At 34.5% G+C, this 27786-nt stretch overlaps 1 protein-coding gene across 4 annotated transcripts in view; it reads left to right on the top strand.

Moving 5' to 3' along the window:
• Nucleotides 1-27786, top strand: part of Gas2l1_1 (GAS2-like protein pickled eggs) — a 126834-nt gene that overhangs the window by 39411 nt on the left and 59637 nt on the right. For all 4 annotated transcript variants that reach the window (XM_011183414.3, XM_029039960.2, XM_029039961.2 and 1 more), the window contains exon 3: nt 15828-16438. In XM_011183414.3, coding sequence (XP_011181716.2) covers nt 16271-16438 — 168 coding nt within the window. In that variant the 5' untranslated portion in view covers nt 15828-16270. The remainder of the gene's footprint in view (nt 1-15827; nt 16439-27786) is intronic.

The following is a 27786-nucleotide window of genomic DNA, read 5'->3' as shown; positions in this document are numbered from 1 at the left end:
ATTGGTTTCAAAGAGACTTCTTGTCATCTTAAAGGTCAACTGTTACTACTGACATATTTTTGAGCATATTAAAATTTTTTTATTTTAAAACCAAATTCATATGGTGAAGAAGTTACGAATACTATGAACAAGGTCAGCAGTTCATAATGCTGATTCAAATTTTCGAGATAGCCTTTGACTCGTTCCGCAATTTCTCATATGCTTGTGAAACGACGTCATTTAAGATTCCTTTTATTCTTGGAGTTGGGGAAAAGTCACACGGAGTCTTCAATGTCTGGCGAATATGCAGACTGGGGCATCGTTACAGTATTGTTTTTGACCAAGAATTTACGAACAAGCAACGAAGTATGAGTTTTTAACAAACGAAAATCCCATAAATATATATGAAACCTGCATTCTATTCTATCGTGGACTTTCCCAGTCCACTTCAACAAATCGGTTCTAAGAAATGGTTATTGAAAATATTGTACAATAAAAAACCAACTGAGAAAACACTCAACCTTCGACAACATCCGTGTCTGCCAATCAAAAATTTATGGCTCCCGCTTGTCAGCCGGTGTGATGTGTGAGCATTTGTACCGCATTGCGGCAAGTCTTTTGTATAAAATCTGCATAAGACCAATTCGTCGAACACATAGTACCCACCTATCACAGAACATATCTCTACAAATAAGCGATTAGCACTAAAAATCATTTAATTTCAATTTATTGCCATTCAATTTACAGTTGTTGTGGTTGGGAGTTTATATGAATTGCTATGTTGTTGTTGTTGTTATTGGCTTATGATTGCATGATTTGTTGGCCTGAAGCGCAGCTTATGTGTTATGTTTATAGGTGTGTGTGTGTTCGTTGTGGCCGGAAGGCAAACGAAAAGCGTCAAAAGCGTCCATTAAAGTGACGCCTAATGCTCTTTGAATGAATATCAGAATGAACTAACAGCGGCAAGCGGCAGGCGGACAAGCAGCCAAGCGCTTGTATAGCAAGGCGGCAGACAAGCCGTCAAGCAGCCACCGTTGAGTTTGTTGAGTAAATGTCAATTCATTGCCAATTCGAAAAAAGCCGGGCTCATAAATCACAAGTGATTTTTTTGTTTTTGTATACATAAAGTTGTTGGTTTTTTAATTTTTTAATGTTTTCTCGATTTCCTGAATTAAAAGCATTGAACACAGCTCAAGAACAGTTATCTAAGTTATTTGCGGTTTTTTGGCTTTTTTTCGACAAGCATGATATCCACTTGACTTTAACCGACTTGGCGTTGCGCCCATTGCTCCACCCCTTCGCCAACAGCAACAACAACAGCATGCGCTCGTTTAAACTATCGATTGATTGAAGTAATGGCAAGACAGCGAATTGATTTGCTTGAGCGCTTGAGTGATTGGCGGCTGCGTTGTATTTGTAAATTTTTAGCTCTGTTGAACTTGAGCGCGGCAATTGTACGCTAGAAGTTCATCAAGATGATGGGTCTCAACGGTATTATATGTAGATGCGAGAAGCAAAAAATTAGACTAATTGGCGATGTGAAGTAGTTTGGTATTGTTGTTGCTGCTACTATTGATCAATAAACTTGCTGCAAATCAAGTCAGCCGCCTTTTGTTGTTTTGCTACGGGTCATTCACCGTTAGATTATAGTATATATATACTATATTAATGCTCTTAAGTCTATATAAACATGCTGCAAATATTTGTGGTCCAACAAAAGCGGAAGGTGACTGAAAGCTTTTGAATTGAGCTTGAAGGTGAAAATGCGCTTCTAGCTAAAGTTTCAATTTCATACATAGTAACTCGGCAGCTCGTGCACTTTGCACTTACACTCACAATACCTTACCTAACCTAACAATCTCGCAAGTCAAGTACCTCATAGCTTCTCGTTGGCTAAAAGCCTTGCTGCTGCTGCTCATATGACCCATAACTGGGTTAAGTTGCAGCGAGTCTTTGCTATTTGTTGCTGCGAAATTCTTTTCGTATATACTCTTGATATTGGCAACAATGTATGAATTAATTTTTCTTGGTTATACTATTTTCTATGTTTTTTATACATACATATACATATGTATGTGTGTGAGATGAATTGCCCGTTAGCAGTTTGATTAATGGTCAGCTACTACCACAAATGTTGCAAATCTAGTTGAAGAGAATTTAATTGTATAATATATTATTTAACAATCGAAATCGGTTCACAACCACTACTATTTTCCTTATAACTCAATTTTGAAATTCATCTTATTCCTTCACTTTATAATGTAAACATAAGGAACCAATGAAGATAACGGAATAAAACTTTACACAATTAGTGCATATCATCTCTGGCTTCACTTGTGAAAAAATTGTCGAAAACGGACCATAACTTTTCAAGGCCCCAGATATCGAACATGTTGAACTCAGCGCCTAAGGATAAATTTAATTCAGAGGAAATTGTTTTCTTCTAATAGTGTGTCTCTGTTCCAAAAATTATTAAATTCGGGTCATAACATATCCTAGCTCCCATATACCTAATTATAGGTTTTTCAAAAATACGGTGGGCTTTATTCCGCATATAAAGGGTGATTTTTTAAGAGCTTGATAACTTTTTAAAAAAAAAAACGCATAAAATCTCATCGGTTCTTTATTTGAAACGTTAGATTGGTTCATGACATTTACTTTTTGAAGATAATTTCATTTAAATGTTGACCGCGGCTGCGTCTTAGGTGGTCCATTCGGAAAGTCCAATTTTGGGCAACTTTTTCGAGCATTTCGGCCGGAATAGCCCGAATTTCTTCGGAAATGTTGTCTTCCAAAGCTGGAATAGTTGCTGGCTTATTTCTGTAGACTTTAGACTTGACGTAGCCCCACAAAAAATAGTCTAAAGGCGTTAAATCGCATGATCTTGGTGGCCAACTTACGGGTCCATTTCTTGAGATGAATTGTTCTCCGAAGTTTTCCCTCAAAATGGCCATAGAATCGCGAGCTGTGTGGCATGTAGCGCCATCTTGTTGAAACCACATGTCAACCAAGTTCAGTTCTTCCATTTTTGGCAACAAAAAGTTTGTTAGCATCGAACGATAGCGATCGCCATTCACCGTAACGTTGCGTCCAACAGCATCTTTGAAAAAATACGGTCCAATGATTCCACCAGCGTACAAACCACACCAAACAGTGCATTTTTCGGGATGCATGGGCAGTTCTTGAACGGCTTCTGGTTGCTCTTCACCCCAAATGCGGCAATTTTGCTTATTTACGTAGCCATTCAACCAGAAATGAGCCTCATCGCTGAACAAAATTTGTCGATAAAAAAGCGGATTTTCACATTTCGAACCGAACACTGATTTTGGTAATAAAATTCAATGATTTGCAAGCGTTGCTCGTTAGTAAGTCTATTCATGATGAAATGTCAAAGCATACTGAGCATCTTTCTCTTTGACACCATGTCTGAAATCCCACGTGATCTGTCAAATACTAATGCATGAAAATCCTAACCTCAAAAAAATCACCCGTTATGTATGTGTTGTAAATATGTGAGATATCTTAACAAAATTAAGTGAGCGTATAGTCTTGGATATAGTGTACCTTGCTGGTGAAAATTAATGAAATCAGTTCAGGAATTTCTTCAGCCCTTATATCCATATATGACGATATTCGTTATTCTATTAAACTTTATGCCGAATTTATGGATAAATTTGTGTGTTATCTTAATAAATTTCTTTAATAAATTGCGACAGTATAAAATGTTCGGTCACAACCGAACTTAGTCCTTCCCTACTTGTTTTCAATTAATAACATATTTGAAGTTTTCTTTTGCATAAAATATTCTTCAAACAGTATGAGAGGATATTGCTGAGGTTGAGGTTGAGGATTTTAGTCACATATGAATTAAGGTATCAATTAGTTTGAACGACGGATGCTTAACCCGAAAGCTTATCTAAATAATAAATGAGTTTTCAAATGTATTAAAAACACTTTTTTAGGACCCATTGAACTCACGCAAAATTCAAACAATATGTCTCTTAATAAACACATTTAACTACCGTTATCTGGTAGCCGAATTCAGCTAAATGGTTAATTAAAAGCGCTACTTCTTCTGTGGCACATGTAACAGCTTACACATTGTCATTTGTCATTTGTTTCTACAAAAATAATAAGAATAATAAAAAGCCCCAGGGTCAATAATATTGTATACATGTTATTAGAATCATTAGAATAATAATTGAATTCAATAATCAACTCATGTGCTAATCTTTTTGGTCACACTTTGCATAAATTTTTGAAAGACATTATTATTTTTTTCTCGAAAATACAATTGTCGATGACAATCGTAAAATCTCTGTATGAAATTTTGAAAATTCTCTAATCAATGCCACACTTATAACCGGGGGGCATTGAATGCGTTGCGTTGCGTTGTTTACTTTGGCTGCGGCTATACGCTCTTATTGTTTGGTCTAAACTTCTTTTGATCTTTTGTCCATTTTGTGTCGCCGTGGCGGATTGTCATGTGTTTGTGGTGTTTTTTTTCGCAATTTGCATAAAGTGGCTGGCTGTTGAGTGGTTTCTTTGTGTGCAATCAATCGTACGAGAACAATCAAATTCAGCAAAGCCAAACCTGTCCATTAATGTTTCACGGTTTGCACCCTAAATAGCTATGAATTATCGTATAAAGAAAACTAGAAATGCTTAAGGCCAAAAAACCAATATTCCCACTGAAATGACATCATTTACTGTAGCGCGGCGTAGAAATGTAAGCGAGTCGATGAAATGAGTTTTGGTGGAGAAAATTATTACGAAATTAGAAAAATTAATATGCCAGATTTAGTAATAATTATGATAGTCCCATTTGTGGTTAACCAACTTCAAAGAAACGTTTATGTTTTCGATAAAGCTATATTTAGCATTTAGTGCTGCAATTATGGCCCTGAGCTCGCCAAATGTGTGCTCAAAGCTAGTAAGTGTTGAAGCTCTTTATCAACAGCGTCGAACAATTTCATTATAACACTCGGTGCTGGGTCTCAACGAAATGGCTGGGCACTGCAAATTTGATGATATCGAAAGTAGGTGCACTCATGTTCCTATTTCAGCAGCTGTAAACGTGTCGAATCTCCATTGATCTCTTGCGTTCCAGGGTTGGTTCAATGGACCTTTTGCGAGTTCTGTAAACGTTGCTCGATTGCGATTTCTTGCTTCACCTTGCAATCGTGGGAGAACTCACTGGACACTTTAGAAAAGATATAAATGCGATGAGGTTAGAACTCCTAACGGATGCAAACTAGCTTAGCTGTCCACTGACCAGCGTTCTCGCAGGACAAATGTGACAGGCTCAAAGCGCTTTGGCGATATTTCAGAATCTTTTTTTGCGATGCATACTTATTAGACTTTTGTCATCACAATGGTTCGTATGCATGCATATACATATACATATCTTTCTATATATTAATAAGTCGATAATTCCACAGTTCCATACTCTTATAAACTCATACAAGTGCTCATCAACATATCCAAAAACATATTTATTAATACAATGAATAAGTGAAATTTAAAAAATGGCAGCAATTTTTCACACTTTTTTGCCACTAGGTTATTGAACTAAAATTTTTGAATGATTTTGTAGAAATATGCCGAAAATGTTCGAAATTCCCAAATATGCAAACATTGTAATTGATTAATATTTAATTTATTCACATTTGTTCTAACGACAAGCGAAAAGGGAAAATTAATGAAGTGTATGAGAAGTGTAGAAAAAAGTATACGAAATGAGTGTTACTGGCCCACACAGTGTATATTCATATGTATGTGACTACAGAGCAAAGATTACGATCAATCAAATTTGAATTTGCCAAACATAGCTATAGCATGTCTACTGAAAAAAAGTATATGTGTCTTACAGCAGTTTGTACCTGTTTATATATGCATATATAGTACATATAGTAGGTACATATGTATATATTCAATGCATATCGAAAGTTCCAATCAAATGCGCATTGTGGCAATAATGATAAACAAATATAGAATCCAGTTATGATATTTGGCAAACTATTTGCGTACACACATCACTCATATAGTATACTTGTATACATATATATACTTATGTACCTGCCCAAACCGTTTTGGCATGGCTTATAAGAAGCTGACAAGCCAAATTCTATTTAAGCCATATACGTCTGTGAAGTGTCAGAGGGTTGTCAGTTCCCATTTATTTCAGTACAGTAGATCTGTACAAATATCAAGATATTGTAATCACACACACACACATGTAGATTCATCTGACTGAGTATGCTTAAGAACATGTTACAGCTTACAATTCGCAACACTGAAATATTTAAATAAAACTTAGCGATCTTTCGATTATTTCGACTGGCGTATGCAAAATCCATTATGTGTATGTGGGATGCAAAACTGGTTTCAGCACTTGGAACAAACTTTTTCTAACTGGTTAACTCGAATACGTGTGCGCTTAAACAATCCAAGTTTTAGCCACCTTTTCGGAACACATCTGTTTGTATGTGAGTTTTGATTTTTGGACCTCATGCCTCATGTGGGTGGACTGCTGTTAGAATATACACAACCATCATTCTTACTTACGCCATGAATGTCGAATCTAGATTGTGGCAGAAATTAGTGAAACGAACTTGACAGCGAAACCAATGCTTCTAATATTATATGTAAAAGTTAATTAAAAATTAAAATTAATGAAAAACTTAAAAAATAGTAATAATAATATAAATAGTTTGAGTTGTTGTGAGGCAAAGTGTGCCAACTGTGTCACTAGTTGAATATCACTTGTCTAAACAAAGTCTAGATTTTAGCATAATTGGAACAATACGAAGTTCTAACAAAACCTTACATATCCTCAGACCAATTAGTTCTCTCCCTCGCTTATAAAACACCCGCTTAATGCTTTATAGCTTAAACTCTCAGTCGTTAAGCTAATCCTGCATAGAATAAGCGAATATATAGTAGAAATAAAAAAACTACTAGTTCAATGCCTCCTCGTTTTCAATGTCAATGCCTTCAATCAATGGAATAGCTTTACAATAGGTGCATACATCTCTGCAAAACAGACAGTTCAACTACGTAAATAAGGCGTGGAAATCTCCCCACAACCTTTCCAGCTATTGTCTACAACTATTCAGTTGAAAATATACATACATATAAGCAAATACGTAGCGCATGCGAGTAATACAAATAGAAACTTCGATTTCCGATTGAGTTGTTGACAATGACATGTCACGAAAGGACACACATGTCGGGACATTTACTATGTGGGGTGTGAAGTTGACGTGGGTAGTTTGACGTTAATCTGACATTGAGTCGACCTTAAACTATTAGGAAACCTGTTGGAAATATTTTACGGAGAGTGACAACGGGGTTGTTTATATTGTCGACTATAATTGAGTCCTTTTTAATTTTTTTGTATTAATCCGGTTAAGATGCTCTAAAAGACTTTAAAGACTTTCTTGTAAAAGTTAAGATCTGCATACATATTATCACGTATCGGTCTTCCGATCTATGGTCAAATTTTCTTCAAAATATATAATTTTGAAGTGTTTGAATTTTGAGATATATTATTTTCCTATCTCGATTTTACTATAAAAAAAATGTTTCAAAATTAAGTAATTCATAGTTAGCTGTAACATATTGATTATTTAAACTAATGCAAGTATATTAGAATATCAAACACAATGAGCCAATTTCCATATTAATTGGCTTAGTATATTGTTGAGTTTGATCTTCCTATAGGGGTTGCAAAGTGTATCATACAATATTTATGAGTTAACATTGCTGATTCATATTTATTATGGAAGCTTTGTTTGAACATTGTCATTAACTAGTACTAATACGTTAAAGAAACTTTAGAGCATTGCGGTTAATACCGGGAAATTTGAGTTGTTCTTAACAGCAAGTGAGGCTCAAATTTGTTTTTCATTGTGAAAAACTCTTTAAAATTTTTCATATTATTTAATGTTAAAATACATATAAAATATATTTCTGGATTTGTATAAAAATAAAAAATAAAGACTTTCGCTTAAGTCGACTTAGGTTATTTTAAAATATCACCCCATATAAAGAGTGATTTAGTGGACAATAACAATGAGTAGTGAATAATAGTTGAAGTCAATTAAGTTTTATCCACTCGTTGGGGCAGGAGTTAATAAATACAATTACATATGTACATACTTAAATATATACAGTGGAACTTCTCTAACTCGAATCACCATAAACCACAAAAAAAACTTCGAGAGACTTCGAGTTATAGAATTTTCATTAAAACATATAAATTTTCAAAAAGCAATAAAATATAGATTTGTACATTGTTCTATTTATTAACTTCTCTTACTATTATGTCCTGACCAAAAAGTTCGATTTATGGAAGGAAATTTGTATGAATGTTGCACTCTATTGCCTCTTCAAGAGTTCGAGTTATGGAGAACTTCGAGTTATGGAAGTTCAACTGTATGTATATACTGTATACTGTATGTATATGTACTGTATGTACATACATACATATACGACTTTAGAGTTTCATTAGATTGCACTTAAATGCACTTCTGAATAAAAGAACCATTCTAGCGCGCAGTGTATAGTATATTAATAAATATGTACATATCACATAGTATATTTATATATATTTATTTAAAAAAGAGTATATTTATTCCCTTTTGTATAATATTCAAAGCATTTTCGAGGAAATAATGTGTATTCGTATACTAAAAGGAAGCAAGCTAAAATCAGGTGTATGGAATATCAGGTTACTAAAGTGTTTAAAGGTGCGTGAAAAAGTGTCAAAAGCAATAAGTTATTTTTTCTCAAAAGGCATAAAGTTCAAGTTCATGTTTGTTTCTGAAGCACAAGCATACAAATGTGTATACACATTGCAAGTAAAGAAGCGCATAAGTCGAGTTAAGTAAAAATTGCGAATATTACGCTGTACGTTATTAGAATTGAATTATTATGCTAGTTACAGCGCTGAACACTGTCTCAATGTGATTTAGAAGTAACCGCAGACGGCGTCTAGTGTTTGTTGGTTTCAACCGCATTGACATAGATTTAGGAGAGACTCTACAAGAATTATTAAAAGCACTCTTAAGTCGCAAATGCTGCAAATGGAAGTATATAAATTGGTATTGCAACTTCTTATATATTTTTTTTATATATGTATATATGCCTCTATATATACATATTTGTATAAAGGTAACGCTTTGATTTGCATTTGAAACTTAATTTACAATCGTTCAAGTAACCGAAAAACCAAATTTTGTCCGATTTCTACATTCTGCTAGTGCAATGTTCGATTTTCGTTGTTGTTGTTGGATTGTGGTGCTTTGTTTTTTGCTTGTTTTAATTATTTGGTGCTCTAGTTGTTAGTTCTAAGTACAAGCACCTACACATATTCGTACATATGTATATTTGCTTTAATTTATGTATACTCACCGTCTGTTTATTTGCATTTCTGCTAAAGTTGTTGCTGTTTACTTTGTTGTAGTTGTTGTTATTGTTGTTGCTGGAACTGAGCAAATAATTTATAGAACAAATGTACAATTCATACACTGCAAATACATACCTTTAACTACAACCACTACTTCAATATATATTTATTTCTAGTAAATCTGTTGTGGCTGCCAACAACAAAACGAATAATAATAAATAGTAAGAATTTACAGTTTACTCTAATAAATATGCAAGATACATAGATTTGTTTGTTTTTATTAGCCGCACACAGGTTTTAACAAGTGTATTGGGTGTATTAGGTAGGTTCTAAATTATTAAAATTTTTGAGTGTCGGACAACAACATAAGAGGTTTATCCGTTCTCACGACAATCTGGTCTATGTATCCTGAACGGACTTGGATTTTTATCACTCAATGGGCTGTCAACTCGGCTGTATTATTCAAAACTACTTGGGCAATATTTTGCCGATACAAAAACAACAACAAAATATGAGATTTGACACCGAGTTCCTTACTAAAAAGGGGTCTGTCTGTGGATACTTGATTATCGTAAAAACTTTTGCATCCGAGATGGTTAAGGGTGAATATATACTAATAATATAATAATATTGTTGATGTTCATGTCAATGTTAGATATTCAACCAGATCGATAGTACCGTTCCTTTCCTGTTTGTGGAATCCATATAATTTTCAACTTGTTTAATTCACATCACTTTTATAAGAACCTCCCTAGCCTACTAACGTATTTATTTATTGATATAATTAATTTTGCTATCTTTTTATCTGTGAATGTTGAGTCTGAAATTCAATTAGCGCCTGCGACATTTGCATTTTTAACTATTGCCATATTTGTTTGAAAAAAAAAAATGTCGCAAGTACAAATTTATTTATTTCACTGTGTGCGACATTGTTGCCATTGATTTTACTACTAACCCTGTAAGAAACTGTACTGATTGAAATAAAAAATAAAATTAAGAATTATACAAAAATTAAATATATACATTTCTCAGCTTTATAAGCTTATAGATGTTTGAAAGAGTCTCCTAATTTAATAAATTACTAATTTGTCTGCATCAAGTGGTAGTCAGCAAGAAGAATCACATGATATTTCTGTACCTCGCCAAATTTTCCAACAGTTTATCTCCGGTGTTAGGGGTATATACAGCCTACTTTTTCCTTTTAGTCTTTTCTAAAAACTAAAAAAACGTTCAATAGTTTTAATCAAGGAGTGTTTTTTGCTGTACAATTTGGGCTTTGCTATCTGTTTTGTTTTTGTAATGCTATATGTATTTTCCATAATTAATCAAGGCTTAACACAGTATTTCCTTCTGTTAACTTTCAGAAGCTTAAAGATTGTAATCAATTGAATTTACCGATTTTGCGTTATTATTGACGTAATTCAAATACAAGCACCAAATATTATATATTTTTGTAGAATTTATTTTACGAAATTTGCATACCTTCTTGGTATTTACTGCTACCTGATGTGGTAAGTGATTTATGTTGCAATTTTAATTTGTAACAGAGACAATTAATCTTATTACGGTTGCTGGTAACTGTGTACTTTAATAAAAGTTGTGATAATTAAGTATTTTACAGTTAAATATTTATTTTAAAATTTGTTTGACTGACTTATTACTTCCTTGATCTTACATTGACAACTGTTGCTCCAAGTTTGTTCTAATTATTTGTGAAAAAGTAGTGATAATGTTAAGGAATAGTCATTCCACTTCGTTGTTTGGTCGTAAAATTCCCTAGCCGGCATATTCGCCAGACATCAAAGACTCCTTGAAAGTGCCATCGTTTTACAAGGCTAAGAGAAATCACTGGCATAAGTGATTTATATGTTCTCTTATTTTCGAATGTGGACTATTTTAAAGGCGATAACACCTAGTGTAATGGCCTAAAAAAAGGAGATTTTTGGGAATTTTTATTAAAAAAACTACTTTATCAATTATTTCAAAATTTTAAGAATATATTTATACATGTTTCAAGAATATACAATGAAATTTTTGAAAAAAAAAATTAAATATTTTTTAAGTTATAGTCGATCTCCGACGGCGCGAAAAAAAGGTCCTTCACTGATGCAGTGATTCCGGGCTTCTCCGTGGATGAAATCTAAAAAAAATTCTCCTTAAACTAGATAATATTGTCTTCACAAAGAGCTACGATAGAAAAATCAAAAATAGACAATATGGCGGCTTTTAAAAAAAAATAGTCGAATTTTACCCAAAATTTTGGTCGTTTTTGTCCTGCCAAAATTCGATTTTTTGATCAGATCAAAAATCGAAAAGTCATTGTACGGAGAACTATATATAGAACATGTAAATTCTGTAGTGATCGGATCATTTGTTTTTGAGTAATCACTGCAGCAAATTCGGAAAATGCTGTTTCGAGAAAAGATAAAATGATCGTTTTCTCTGTTACCGAGCGGCTGCTCTTTAAATTGCTATAACTCAAAAACTATTTGAGATATCGATTTGGAATTTTAATATGTTGTTAGGTGTAATCTATCGAAATACGAACCAAAAAATTGATTTTTTTTGAAATTTCACACTAGGTGTGCCCCTTAATATAAACGAATGCTGAAATATTTTTTTCAAAAACACGAAAATTCCCGTTATTTTTTGAACACACCTCGTATATGGATAAAACCCTATGTAATATTCTGCGGAATTATGTAAAATAATATGTTTCGATTTATTTTTATCTCGAAAAGACCAAAAATAAATTTGTACATCATCTGAGTGAAATTCGTAATTTATGGCACTTCTTTCACTGATTGATTAATCAAATGTAAAATTTGTAATTTAATTTATTATTTTTGGTTTTTACATCTTAAATTTATTACTTATTTCTAATAATTGAAAAAAGAGGAATAAATCGTTAAAAATATTATTGTACAAATTGAAAAACTTAATACCTTACAGTATGATTATGCATAAAGCTAATTGATAAAGCTCAAAAAAAAAAATTGTCGAACATTAACTTTTGCAATTAAATGAAAGCGCTTGCATAAGTTGAACTGCCCTTACATATCTTACATATGTCTGTCTGTTTGTATGTATATTAAAAAAAATATTTTTTTGTTGTAATAAATTTATAATTGGGCATTAAAATATACGCGCCCTTTCTTTCTCTATATACATTCATTCAAAGATTGAGTTATTATAAAAAAAAAAATAAATTGAAAAATCGCCAATTGATGAAAAAGTTTAATAAAATGTTTTGTGCAAAATTGTTGAAATTGTGCGGATTCATTACATTAGTTTGCGATTTTTTTCCACTGATTGATTTTTATTTTATTTTATTTTTTTTTCAATTTTGTTGGCGCGTAATTTTTCTTCTCACAGCATTTCATTTGCTCATTCACTTCTCAGCGCAAATTTTATTGCCATTTTTCATTAACGGTAATGTTGCTGACACACACACACAGGTACACTGCATGTTATTGGTTTTTGTTGTTATTTGCATTGTTGTAATTAAAATTTTACACTTGCGCTTTTAATTTGTAGTCGCGGCGGCGTTACAGTGAAATTTTTACGCCCCGCATACCGACGCAACACACACACACATACAATCAGTCAGTCATAAGTTATACAGAGCGACTGGGGTTAGGCCAATCAGACACACGTCGGCGGCTGTGGCGGTGGAGCGCACTAAAGCCGGGCAAGCGGCGCTAAGCGAACGGTTGAACTTAATTAAGATCACGTTGGTTCCGCCACAAGTGATTACATAAACCTTGACGGGCTTATAAATATGGGTGTACATATGTCGGCGTATATACATATATATATATAAATTTTTAGCATCGACATTTAATATTTGTTTAATTTTTCTCTGCATTTTTGGGTGCGTAAATATTTTCGGAATTTTTCGCATGTCCAATTTTTTGACCAATTTATTGTACATATTATAACGGTATTTGTAAACTCATTTTAGGGGTGTGCGATTATTGGCAAAAATCCGGTTGTGCCGTAGTGTGTTTAATATTTCCCCCTGTTGTGGCAATAAATTAGCTTAAACAAGCGTTGAATGCCTTAATGTATTTATTTTTTACGGCTGAAATATCCAAGGTGGTTACAAGAAATATAGAGTCATACATAGCTACATGTGATATGTATGATGAAGTGAGTGGTTGAAATATGCGGATCATAAATTTTGTTCGAACGATTATTGAAACGTGGGAACTTGACCAAAAATACCGACATAATAGATATAGAAAGATATATAAAAAGATATATCAAGATGCGTCTGGAATAGTCTATACCCAGTTAAATATATTACAACCTTTAAAGCGAGTTCTGTCTGACCTCTTAGGTCTTGAGATGAGTAGTAAAATAGTTGTTCCTCAACCAAATTCGGTCACGCTCGTAGTATATCCCGATTTAGTTGAACAATTTTTTGGGGTGTGTTGCCACCTGTTTCAAATTTTTATATCAATGAAATATGAAGTTGAATAATTTAAATTTTACCAATGGACAACAAACTGAAGAGACACATTTTTTTAGTGGAATTTTTGAGAAGGGTTGCCAGCTATTTGCAATATATTATAAAAATGTTTGAATTTTTTACTTTATATCTATCTTTAAACATTATCCCTCATTCTACTGTATTCAATATTTAGGCACCAATAAATTTCACCTCTCTTACTACACTTTTATTAGACATGGTTTAATGAAGATTTAATAATAACGACTATGCATCAGTATATTATAGTTTCAAAAGTCAAATGCTTTAACATAATACACAAAAGTCTCAAAGAGAAGGGAAGTTGTTTCAAATGTTCCCATGGTGCTGCTTATAGATACATAATTCTGTGCAGTGAAGGCGCACCCGTTCCGGTGGTTATAATGACGTTGCAATTTACATATGTGACACATATGTATGTATGTACCCTTCACCTATAAACTTATATACCGCAACATGCATTATAAACATATACAAATATGTATACCGAGTCCACCAAGACGGATGTGAGATCTTCATAAGAGCCTCGCTTACTTCATATTTAACACTTGAGTAATCAGAATCGTGTGCAGTCCAGCGTGAAATTTTCAGGCGTCAATTATGAGAAATCGTATGTTCTTTCCCCTGCCCGTTTTTATTAGCTATATTAATTATAAATAGTACTCATGCATGGCTTTGAAGCATAAGGAACTGCATGAGAGTGTGTAGTAGTTTCGAAAAAAATATATTTTTTTATGTATTAATTTCGATTTTATGAAATACTTGTAATTAAAAATAATAATCGAACCAGAAATTATTGCTTAATATGAAATTCATTCAATATCTTGGGGAATGTTCTTATTTATTGAGCTCTAGATATGAAAGCTTGAACATTTGTTGAATGAATGGAAAGTCTTTAGGGATGCTGAGGAAGCGCATGAAACAGTGTTTCAAGACATTTGTTTTTTTAATTCTCATCATTTGAAGTTCTAAGCTCCACATTTCATAAATTAAGATCTTTAGAAAACTTCTTTATTACTCAGTTGAGTCAAATAAAATGTCTAAAAATAAAGTTTTCAGCTTCATCTCCTCCTTTAATATATATTTATACAGCTTTTTTTTTAAATACTCAAGTAACGTCAGCTTAATGCATAATTAGGGGTGTCATGATTATCACTTAAAAAAGACAAAAACCGCAAATTCACATGCTCGATTAGCTACTAAACGCTTAAGCTATTACTATGCGGTTGTCTTTACAATATCTGGAATTACGTTTTCTCAATTAAGTGAGGAGTATTGAAGCTAATTGCCTGTGCACACGACTTAGGCGTATATTCGCTCAAATCTACAGGCTTTTTTCGCATATTCAGTGACGTAGTTATTATATTATTACCAGAGGGTATTGATTTATTATGTAAGAGGTGTGTTTAAAATATAACGGGATTTTTCGTTTTTTGAAAAAAAAAAATAGTTTACAATAACGTTGTCCCCTTTAATATAGTCCCTATTCGCTTGTAAAACGATAATCCTTCAAAGTTCTCTTTATTTGTGGAAATAATGGAAAAAGTCACACGGAGTTGTAAAAAAAAATCAACATATACCGGTTCTACGGTACCCCTGATATCCCCTTTGCCATGTAAAACAACATTTTCTCACTTTTTTATCACTTTTTTCCGAGTTAATCATTTGCACATTGTTAACCGCTGGCTATTCGACACGCATTAACAATATCAAGTGTCTTAATTCCCCTTATTTTGCTGACAGTCAACAGGTGTAGCTCACTTTAATGCCAGAGCTTTTAATGCTGCTAAACGCATTGTCAATCAGAGCGCAAATTCAAACAAATATATAGTATTATATACAAACAGTTAAACTTAAATCTTAGTAAAAAACAAACAAACAAGTATATCATTTACAATTTACAGTTCTTAATTAACTCGTTTATTTTATTCTCTTCTCTTGCAGATATTTCATGTGAACGCCCCCCAATTAACTTGGATGTAATATAAAGTGCGCGGCAGGAACTCTAAACAAACGAATTATAATGAATTATCAACCAGTAACCAACAACAATTTTATCAATAACTAAAGTCACAAAACGTATATCCACATTTTGAACGCGAGTCCACAAAGAAATTAGAAAAAATATTTTCAACTAATTTTAAAGACTAGTTATGTGAATAACACTAATGACGTAGTTAGCAAGCGAATCAAATATACAAACGAACGGTTTTTTTTTCGTTTATTTTTCTTCACTTTTTACATTAAATAAATACTTAATGTATATTGATAAAATAATATTTAGAAAACGATATTAATAACACTTAAAAACGAACTCTTTAAAAGCATACACGATCGGCTAGTATATTAATTGTAAGCAAAATAGTATTTTTGACAAATCCACAAATATGGCAATGCTCGAGGCCCGGCCATATCGGCCTTTTAAATCGAGCGAGGAATACTTGGAGGCGATGAAAGAGGATTTGGCCGAATGGTTGAGCACACTGTATCCTGATTTAAATATTAATGCGGAGAATTTTATGGATCGTCTTGATACTGGAGTCGCACTATGCAAGGTAAGTGCGAAAAGTAAAGAAATAATTATTCTATATAAAATAGTGGTTCACAAACTATCTCTAATGGTTAGATAAAGTGGTAAATAGACTTAATTCTATACACTAGAAATCTATAATGGCAAAATGAAGTTTTGTAAACATTTTATACCATGTAAAAATTGTGGATATCATTGCCAAATATTCTCTGAACCATTATACTAGGTTTACAAAAAAATAACGGGAATTTAAAAGTTTTAAATGTCATAGGTTCGAAGAGTCCAATTGTCAATTTTTTTATTAAGTTGATATATCTAAATGTCCCTGAAGTACGAATAAACTTTCTGCTGTTCCTGGAAATCCTAGTTTATCTGTAGCAACCGCTAAGGCTTGAATGGGGATCAATTTAAGGGGCACACCTAGTGTAATGGCCTAAAAAAGGTGATTTTTGGGAATATTTATTAAAAAAAATACTTTATCAATTATTTCAAAATTTTAAGAATATATTTATACATGTTTCAAGAATATATGTACAGTGAAATTTTTGAAGAAAAAAATTAAATATTTTTTAAGTTATAGTCGATCTCCAACGGCGCGAAAAAAGGTCCTTCACTGCTGCAGTGATTCCGGCCTTCTCCGTGAATGAAATCTAAAAAAAAATTCTCGTTAAACTAGATAATATTGTCTGTACAATGACCTACGATAAAAAAAAAATCAAAAATTGACAATATGGCTACTTTAAAAAAAAAATAGTCGAATTTTACCCAAAATTTTGGTCGTTTTTGGCCTGCCAAAATTCGATTCTTTGATCAGATCAAAAATCGATAGGTCATTGTACGGAGAACTACATGTTTTAAATGTAAAAAAAATTCGATAGTGATCGGATCATTTGTTTTTGAGTAATCACTGCAGCAAATTCGGAAAATGCTGTTTCGAGAAAAGATAAAATGATCGTTTTCCTGTTACCGAGCGGCTGCTCTTTAAATTGCTATAACTCAAAAACTATTAGATATGTTATTTCACACTAGATGTGCCCCGTAAAAGGAGACAACATTAATATAGACTATTCATTCGTCTAACACTGTTCTTCAAAAAAACGAAAATTTCCGTTATTTTTTGAACACACTATTTTATATGTAGGTTTCTTCTTATAGAATATTTGTTTTATTATTTTTTAAATGGCTGGCATTTCGTATAATTTCTGTCTATTTTCCCGATTATTCCGAAAGTCCAAAAAAGTAGTTCTCTCCCGATTATTCCGAAAGTCCAAAAAAGTAGTTCTCTCCCGATTATTCCGAAAGTCCAAAAGAGTATTATAGATTCAGACTTATAGGCAAGGATGCCAGCTAATTAATTCTCTAATTTCTCTTAACCATCATATTTTGTCAGAAAGTAGTACACATGGAAAGAATTTAGATAGATACAATTATTTAACTGAGATCCCAAATGAAGGACCTATTATAACTGTAAAAGATCGCAGTAACTCGTCAAATTTATAAAATTTCTATAGAAAACTTAATATATATTATATTATAGCGTTAATCGATTTTTCGCTTCTCTGATCTCTCTCTTCAATCTCTCGTTGATTTAAGCTACTTGTTTGTACGATTCGCCAACTTCCAAATTTAGTAAAATCAAAGACGTCCAAGGATCAGACCAACCAAATTCTATTCATAATTAGTTGCTGTGTCGTCCAACTCTTTTCTTTATTGAAAACTACAAATAGCAGAGTTATTTGAGAAGTTTTTTTTCTTATTTCTGCGTACTATTTTCACTATATATGATAGTAAAAATCTCACACGCGTGCCTTCAAGGCAATCACCTATGCAAAAAGCTCAGTTTCACTTTTCATCAATTCCAGCAGCATTTGCCAACAATGTGAACAAGAAAACAGCAGAGAAACAAAAAACAATAAAGGTCTTCATTAATTTTAATGAATTTTTAATTTATGCGAACAATAGAATCGCACAGAATTTAATTACGGCGACTGGCATTATTAGTGTGTAGGGCTGCCACCAAACAAACTTTTACTTTCGATTGCAATGCAACAACGAATGCTAAATCTGCGTGCAGACACAATGACAATGCATAAATTTCAGCATATTTGTGTATGAGTGTTGTGAGTGTGTTTGAGTAACGGTGGCAGTGCGAAAATATGCACCTTGCCACCAGCCGACCGACAGCTTGCGGCATGGAGCGAACCTTGCGCTGCACTTGGCAATGAACGATTATGCGCCGAAGAAGCTGCACTGCTGCATGTGGCACATTTTAGTGCATAACGGACACGTTGCATGCGACACGTATGTACTGGCATACAAATTGCTTTTTCAGATACTCACAGACACATACCTATATATACTATATATATATAGCGCTGTGAATTTATTGCAGAAGCTGAAATTGCAGCTGCAGCATCTTTGTCCCGTTAATATGTGTACTCGTATTGTTTGTTTGTTGTTATTATTTGTTGCTGCAACACCGCAACTCCTCGTCGCATCTACCTCCCCCACCGCGCCAATTAGTGTTGTTGTCAGTTTAATTTATTTGCCGCCACTGTTTGTTTATGTGCACTAAACGCAGCTTTTACGGCTGCACACAGTTGTTGTTGTTGTTGTTGTTTTTACCATATTATTTTTGTAATTTTTTGTTGCGTTTGCTGCCCTTTTGCTTTTGCTGTTGTCTTATGTCTTCTCATGTGGCGCTTTGACGCGCATATCTTGTCCACATTTGTGTTGGTTTTGCTGTTGTTGTTGTTATTCTTGTTTTTGCCGCGCAATGAATGGGGCGTTTATGTGCGCATTGTCGCAATGTTTATCGTTCTATGCAGCTATCTGCCAGACACACACATACTCACATAAGTCCCCCAGTTGTTGTGGCTGCACTGTTGTTGTTGGCAGTCGTAAGCTTCCACGACAGCTGATATATGCCGCATAAAAACAGTGCGCCCTTTCCATTAAAAATTTATATGAACGCATTATTTGTGAAGTCATATGCCACCACGGTAGTTGCAACAAATAAATATGTATGTATGTACGTTGCAACTCTAGACGTGACGGAAATATGCACCCGATAGCAAATGAAAACCACTTTTCTTGTAGAAGCATGAATAAACTGGTCTCAAAAGTTCTTAAAAAATCTAAAAAAATCTTTCTTCAGTCTCTCCTATTCTCAAACAATTATAACTGGATGATTATTCCGCGAATCTCAGTTCGATTCCAATCCTAAACGGATAACAGAACACCCCGTTCTGGATCAGAGTTTAAGTCTAAGCGGTGTGACGGTTGATTTTATCCGATAAAAATAGGATTCCAATTATTTTAAGCTGCTTCCAAACGATTGATGGATTTTATAAAATGTTAAAGATATTTTATAGACATATACAGTGGAACTTCCATAACTCGAAGATCTCCATAACTCGAACACTTGAACTGGCAATAGTGTTTTTCAAACAAATTTCATACAAATTTCCTCGAAGTTCTCCATAACTCGAACTCTTGAAGAGGCAATAGAGTGCAACTTTCATACAAATTTCCTTCCATAAATCGAACTTTTTGGTCAGGACATAATACAAAATTTAAAATTTTACTATCGAGGCAGAATTTTAAGAGAGTCCAATACCAATATACCAATTTTATACCAGTTGTTTGTTCGACTCGCTACGCTCTACATTACGTACCATAGCTCAAACAAAAATTCCATCGGTTCCAAATAACTCACAAATATTTTCGCTGTATAAAGTCGAAATTGAGCTACGAAATCTCAAATGTATCTTATTGCCACCACACTTGCTGCACGGACTAGTAACGGTCCAAGAGACATTGCTGTAGGAGGCGATATACTCGTACTATAGGTGACACTGCGATGTTCTCCAAAGTATAAGTATAAATAAGAATGTGAGTATTTATACTCTTCATGCACCCTACATATTATGCATTTGTATGACAAAAAGACAGAGGGGAGCTCGTTGAGTACATTGCTCTCGACTCTCATCATCCGGTTCACAGCAATTCACTTTTGTTATTGTAATAAATACTGTTTTTCTTTTTTTCATTTTTCAAGTTGCTTGCTTGATTTCATGCTGTTGCTGCCTTAAAACTGATTAAATAAATTAAATAAATTAAATAAATTACAATTCATACACACATTTGGAAGCTGAAAAATCTCACATAACTGTAATCAACTTATAAGTGACAGTGGCGGCGAATTTTCCAATTATTATGTATACAATTCATTCAATGCGTGCAGGGGAGCTGCAGCCCTTTGTATGTGTGTGTGTGTGTGTGTAGTTGTGCGAGTGCAATTGCATAGAAAAATAAATATTTTTAATTTTGACACATGGGGGTGCATTCAACTTTATTATCTTTATCACATTATTATTAATTTCAATTTGATTCACGTGAACTCTGAATGCACTGCACTATTCGCGAGAAAATTGGAAAAGTAAAAAAAAAATGATGAACTGAAAAAATTATAGAAAATATGGTTTCCAAAAATTGTTTAAAAAGTTTTTTCTTAATAAAAAATCGCCACTTTCTTATTCGAGCCTCTCAATAAAGCTTGAGCTTAACAACATCATAGCAAATACGACAAATTTATTCAAAATCTTAAAATATTTTTCTATAAGTATGATGAGGAACTTAAAGGTCCCAAATAACTCAAAGGTCCCACAGAAATTGTAAACCAATTATCAGAACATATCAGGGAGATGTTTTAAAGAACAAATTTACCATAAGCAGTTTTATTCCGATTATCGTCCAAGATGTCTTTGAACAAGCCTCAAGTCAATTTCTGTTCAAAATCGAGTCATCCAGGGAGCAAATTAAAAAAAGAATGGTAACAATCCAATAATTCAGCAAAACAGGCTTTAAGGTCTATTCCATAAAATATTTTTTGTCGCCTAAATAGAGCTATTTCAGGAACTTTAACGGTCTCTTTATTTTTAGAAATAAGTAATAGTCACACGGAGTCCTGTCTAGAGAGCCGTTAAATTTTTTACAAATTCCCGTTATTTTTTGAACACACATTATTTTATTTTCCCTCACTCTATTCAGCACCCTTTTCCGGGGAAAATATTTGAGTTTCGGGAACTGGAAGAGGAGCAAAATTTAGTGAATAAGTTAAGATTTTGTTATGTTTCTGAACAAAATATGGGTCCCACTTGAGTTCTTTGTCTTGTAAAAGTTCAAAATCAAAATTAAACGAGCTTCGCCATCTCTTTGGAGTGTAATTCATAATTTCGTTCTACTATTTAAGATTTTGCAATGTTTATTTTTTCTTAAATACATTTTTAAATTTTTAAGATTTTTTCTTTCAAAATTTCAACAGAATTCTAGTCTAGTCTACAAAGACGAAGTTGGATAAGTTTTCCGTGAATATTAATGGCAATTGTAGTGCTGAGTTGCGTTGTCACTTACTTCATACTTCGATAGAGATTTCTATGTTCTAACAGATCTAATGAAAATTATCAGATATTTATGGTTTTAATATTGTCTACGAGTATAACTCAATCAAGCGCATCTTGCATGTGAATGCATCGACTGAAAGCTGAATGCATTTCTCGGACTGAGGAAATTGCAAGCCCAAACAAAAGCAGATGCCTTATTGACGCAAGCAATTAACAACACATTTACAACATAATAAAAAACACTTTTACCCATTTTATGCCGGCACACACACACATCTCTCCAAACATATGAGTACATAGTACATGCCAACTTTTGGTGCTCTTGCTCACATATGGACGTGCATACATCACTCTGACACCAATCAAGCGGAAACCAATATTTCAACATCTGCAACAACTCCACGGTTTGTAGATAAGAAAAGTGACGTTATTGTTGTGTTGTGTGTAAGGGGGGATTTGGGGAGTGGTGGACGCAGACTTTTTTGGACTTACTATCGGCTGGTCTTTGTGCCGCCGCATATTGCATCCATCAAATTTCGATTAAATTACGGCCTGTTTATTTAACGAGAAATGCGCATAAATGCAATAACAACAACACATATTTTACATACAGACTCAGGTTCATAGGTTTTATGTATGTGCAGTCGCCGCTAGGGGAGTCTCTAAAAATGTTCACACGTTGCGTAGCAGTTTGGTTTGGTAGTCCGTTTGGACACACTTTCCCCTCGCCCCTTTTCTTGCTGCCGCCAACGCTGCCATCGATTTTGGTGAAAAGTAAAGCTGCAACGCGCTGAGTAAATATTGGGTTTAAGCGCAAAGTTTACTTAATATTCACCGCTTCGACATACTTCAACGCCCTTCCCCTCCCTACCGCGTTACACAAACAGCACGAAAGAAATCATAAATGTGCCAAAAACAATAACATATGTTTGTTCACAGAGGTAGCTCCGACCGTTCGACCGCGGAACTCGGTGTCGGTGTCGGTGGTACTGGTGCTGGTGGTGCTGCGCATAAACAAAGCAAATCTCTTCTAATGGCTTGCTGCATAGCTTTAAAGTTGTGCAGCGTGTGGTTGCCATATGTTCTGGCGGATTTCAACTGCAACTCTTTGATGTCACTCACAACATGCAGAAAGGTCATAAAAATGGGAAAGCAATGATTCCTCAAGATTTGTAGTTTCGTGCTCTTTTCTAATTTTTGTTGTGGCGCTTTATTGTTGTTGTAATTTACAATTTTCATTTTCGAAACTTTGTTTAAAAAGCAAGCAAGAAACTTTGTGGTGTGTGCAAAAGTTTCTTTCTGTGAATGGAATGCATTTGAGTATATACATATATTAATATATGGAAGAGTGGATATGTATGTATGAAATATTCTAAACTTTTATATCATAGTAGTAAAAATGTACTAATCAGCTCCATTAATGACTGTCCAAAGTTCGTTAAGCAGAAAATAAAAGCAATTTTGTTGTGCCTATTTTTAGTAAGCAAATGTTTTGCTCACAAGCATTTTCAAATAATTGTTTAGGGGTACTTATGCTTAATGAAGTTGTTAAAAAGTGCTAAGTAAAGTAATTGCAAGTAGATATGCACTTTGAAACTGGATTATGGATTGTTTTCAGTATAAAGCGGGAAAGTTTTGCACTATTTGGTGGATTATACGGATTCTAGAAACTCAAATTATGAAATTATAAAGATGAAAATTTGTACGCTAAATCGGTTCAGTATAACTTGAGAAATTGTGGGTTCCGTTTAGAAAATTACAGTTTTGAGAAAAACGATTTTAAAGTTTCGCGTCAAACCGAGCCAACACAAGAAAATACATGTATCTGTGAAAATAAAGTGAAGAAGACATTTCAAATAAAAGAAAAAATAATTAGCACTTTTTTATACTCTCGTAACAAAGTTGCTACTAAAACTAAAGAAAGGAAAAAGACGAGTAAAGTTCAAATCGGGATGTCTGTCTGTCCGCCTGTCCGTCATTCCATCCGTGCAAGCTGTAACTTGAGTAAAAATTGAGATAGCTTGATGAAACTTGGAAGACGTATTTCTTGGCACCATAAGGTTAAATTCGAAGATGGGCATAATCGGACCACTGCCACGCCCACAAAATGTCGAAAACGGAAAACACAAGTGATATACATAACTAAGCTATAAATAGACCTAAGGAAGTAAAATTTGGCATGAAGGATCGCACTATGAAGGGGCATATGTGGATGTATTTTTTTTTATTAGGTAAGTGGGCGTGGCCCCGCCCCCTACTAAGTTTTTTGTACATATCTCGCAAACTACTAGAGCTATATCAAGGAAACTTTCTAGAGGTACTCTCGTTTCTTTTAGGTACAACCTTATACAGTCCACGCCCACATCCCATACAAAGGTTATATTGAAAACTACTAAGAATGCTTTAACTCAGTAAGAAATACCTTAAATTTTATTATAAAGAAGGTGCAGAAGAGCTGCACTCAAAATGGTATACCAAATTTTAAATGGGTGTGGTTCCGCCCACTTATGGGTCAAAAACCATATCTCCGAAACTACCAGACCAATTTCAATGAAATTCGGTTCATAATATCTTTCTACCTTCCCAATGATATGTTGTGAAAATAGTCTAAATCGGTTCACTACCACGCCTACTTCCCATATACCAGAACTCTGAAGTCGGTCTGAAGAGTTTACTTTACAATATATAAAGTTAGTACTAGTGAAGACTTCGGAACAGAACTTCGCTGAAATACTGTATTTAAAGAGTGCCATCACCCTTCTAAAAATCGTCGAGATCGGTCCATAAGTTTTCAATACCCTATATATCGAATATGAGGACCTCAGTACTTCTAACAATTTTTTACCGAAATTATAGCTAAGTCTCTCAGATATTTTGAAGAAATTTTGAGGGATTATGTTTCTTCTAATAATATGTCTTCGTGCCAAAAATGAGTGAAATCGGGTCATAACTTCATCTATCTCCTATATACCTCAATGGACTTTATACCATATATATGCCGAATACCTGAGTCAAATTGTTTGTTATATTAATAAATTTAACTAAATAAATTGCGAGAATATAAAATGTTCGGTGACATCAAAATTTAGCCCTTCCTTATTTGTTTAATTGTAGTATCAGTAGTAGTTTTTCTTAAAAGAAAAGTACCTATAATTATGTACTCCATCTAAAAGTGCTTATTTTCTAAAATTTTGTTTTAAATAGCACAAAGTTTATTCGCACACTTAAATAATCGTTTACATGTACATGTTTTGCTCAAAAAATTATAAAAAAAGAAATTCAGCGCTCTTATTTCCCGTGAGTGACACATTTCAGTGCCCAACCGCACTCACACCGCAAGCGGTCCTTGAACGCTTCCGTGCGCAAAGTCTATGCAAAAGTCTAGGTAAAAGTCCTTGCTAAAATTATATGTATGTTCAACACTATTTCCCTCCCGACGGATTTTAATATGGAAAACGCCATTAATAAATTTAAATACGAACAGAGACAGCTGCAAAGAAATTAAAATAAAACTGGTGAGTAAAACGAAAAAGGATGTGCAAATATTTAATGAGCGCCAGCTCACTGGAGCACCGTATGCATTCACCTGCTGCACAAAGACTCCAGCCAACAAGCCAGCGCTGTGACAGTCACAACAAGAACAACAAGTGATGAGGCACTGCAGCGGCCATTGCAGCAGCGCATGTCCTTGCACATCAACGTGGCATACTGCCTTGTAGCCACAAGCACACAGTACAGCTCCATAAGGCACACAAAAACACTTACTTACTTAGCATGCATCTTGATTCTAGTATTCATACGTATTTTCATATGTGTGTGTATAGGAAGTGTGTGCTGTGGCTGTAATAATTTTTAAAAGGATTTCTCAACACGAAGTGGCATGTTTTCATGAAAACTGCAGAAAATGATAAATAAAATATGATAATAATCGAAAAGCCTTAGCACACTGCCGTTTAAAATCCATAAAAGCAAAGCAAAGAACACGAGCACTGAAATGTTGTGTAAGGATAACACAAATGGTTGGCTGGCTGGCTGGCTGACTGGCTGTTGGAATCAGGACATGCTGTCACAGCAACAGCATAAATAAACAACCAACGACCAGTGACTTGGCGCATTGTGTTTGCAGTTGTTGGTTGCTAAGGCGGTCCTTTTAACAGGCCATAATATGCAAGCCGCCGCAATGTTGTTGGTGCACTGCCTTCATGAGTACACTTGGCGGTGCTCCAAATTGCATGCAAGTAATGGCTGTCATTTGTCGTAATAAAAAGCCGCTCGGAATGCAACACGACAGCGTTGCTTAGTCCTATATAGGGCTGTGTGTGTTTGCTCTGTCTAAGCCACTTTTCTCCATTATTTCAATAAATTGAAAATGAAAATAGTTTTAATGAATAACTAGTACGAGTACTTAGACAGTTCGAGGCATTAGGTACAGAAGTACTCGTATATTCATACAAAGAAAAGATCAAAAATACAAAAATTTTTATTTTTTGTAATTTTTTTCGTCTAAGCATGAATCCCTTCAGTTAAAATACTTATTTTAATTATCTTATTTCGTCATTCTTTGAAATTAATGGTATTCTATTATTCATTAATACTCGATTTCCTCCGAAAAGTTAATTTAGAGTGTAACCTAACAGTAATTAGTAGCAATAGGACAAACTTTAGTCTATCCATAGAAGATAAAAGATTGCCAGGGCTGGGTTCAAAGTATGCGAAGGTTCCGGTCAGCCTATTCAATTGGTAAACAGTTTCTTCGAGTCAAGAACAACTATAGAACGACCATATCCCATTGAACAATATAGTCTTAGTCTTTTCAAAGAGCCAAAATAACTCAATTTGGTAACCTTATATTTTACCAATAGTCCTTCTGCAACATTCGACTCTTACTCTCGGCACTCAAGGGACTTTCTTTCAAGAGCGGCTCATGATTGGTATCTCCTAAAGGTATTGAATTAAATCAGTTCAGTATTACTAGGATTAATCTTCTTCTTCTTGACTGGCGTAGACACCGCTTACGCGGTTATAGCCGAGTCCACAACAGCGCGCCACGTATCCCTCATTCTGGCAGTTTGGCGCCAATTGGTTATACCAAGCGAAGCCAGGTCCCTCTCCACCTGGTCCTTCCATCGGAGTGGAGGTCTCCCTCTTCCTCGGCTTCCACCAGCGGGTACTGCATCGAATACTTTCAGAGCTGGAGCACTTTCATCCATTCGAACAACATGACCCAGCCAGCGTAGCCGCTGTCTTTTTATTCGCTGGACTATGTTTATGTCGTCGAATAACACATACAGCTCATCGTTCCATCGTCTGCGGTATTCGCCGTTGCCAATGTTTAAGGGACCATAAATCTTCCGCAAAACCTTTCTCTCGAAAACTCCTAGTGCCGTCTCATCGGATGTTGACATCGTCCACGCTTCTGCACCGTAAAGTAGGACGGGAATGATGAGAGACTTGTAGAGCTTGGTTTTTGTTTGTCGAGAGAGGACTTTACTTTTGAATTGGGTACTTAGTCCATAGTAGCACCTGTTAGCAAGAGTGATTCTGCGTTCCAGGCTGACATTGTTATTGCTGTTATTGCTGGTTCCCAGGTAGACGAAATTTTCTACAACTTCAAAGTTATGACTGTCAACAGTGACGTGGGAGCCAAGACGCGAAGGATTAATGCTTATTAATGGGAAATCCTGGAGTTATAACGATAAATATCGAAAATCAAATGAAACAATAGAAAAAATGCAAATCTTCCCTGGTGTTGATAACCTCCTTCCAAGAATTTGCCGCAAGTAAAAGCAATCATTGCCACATGCTCGCTCCCTTCTGGGCGATGACAATTTGCTTATTTGGTTTTGTTTCGAATTCCAAGTGGCCAACGAACAGAACAAAGAAACAGCCGTGGTGCCTGTTTTTGGGCGGATCGCCCGGCAAAAGTAGCGCCACCGGCGTTGAGGCTGGTGTAAAATGCGTCAAATGC

This window comes from Zeugodacus cucurbitae, chromosome 5 (assembly GCF_028554725.1).
Source record: "Zeugodacus cucurbitae isolate PBARC_wt_2022May chromosome 5, idZeuCucr1.2, whole genome shotgun sequence".
NCBI lineage: Eukaryota > Metazoa > Arthropoda > Insecta > Diptera > Tephritidae > Zeugodacus > Zeugodacus cucurbitae.
The sequence above is the reverse complement of the archived record's forward strand: the minus strand, read 5'-3'. Positions and strand labels throughout refer to the sequence as shown.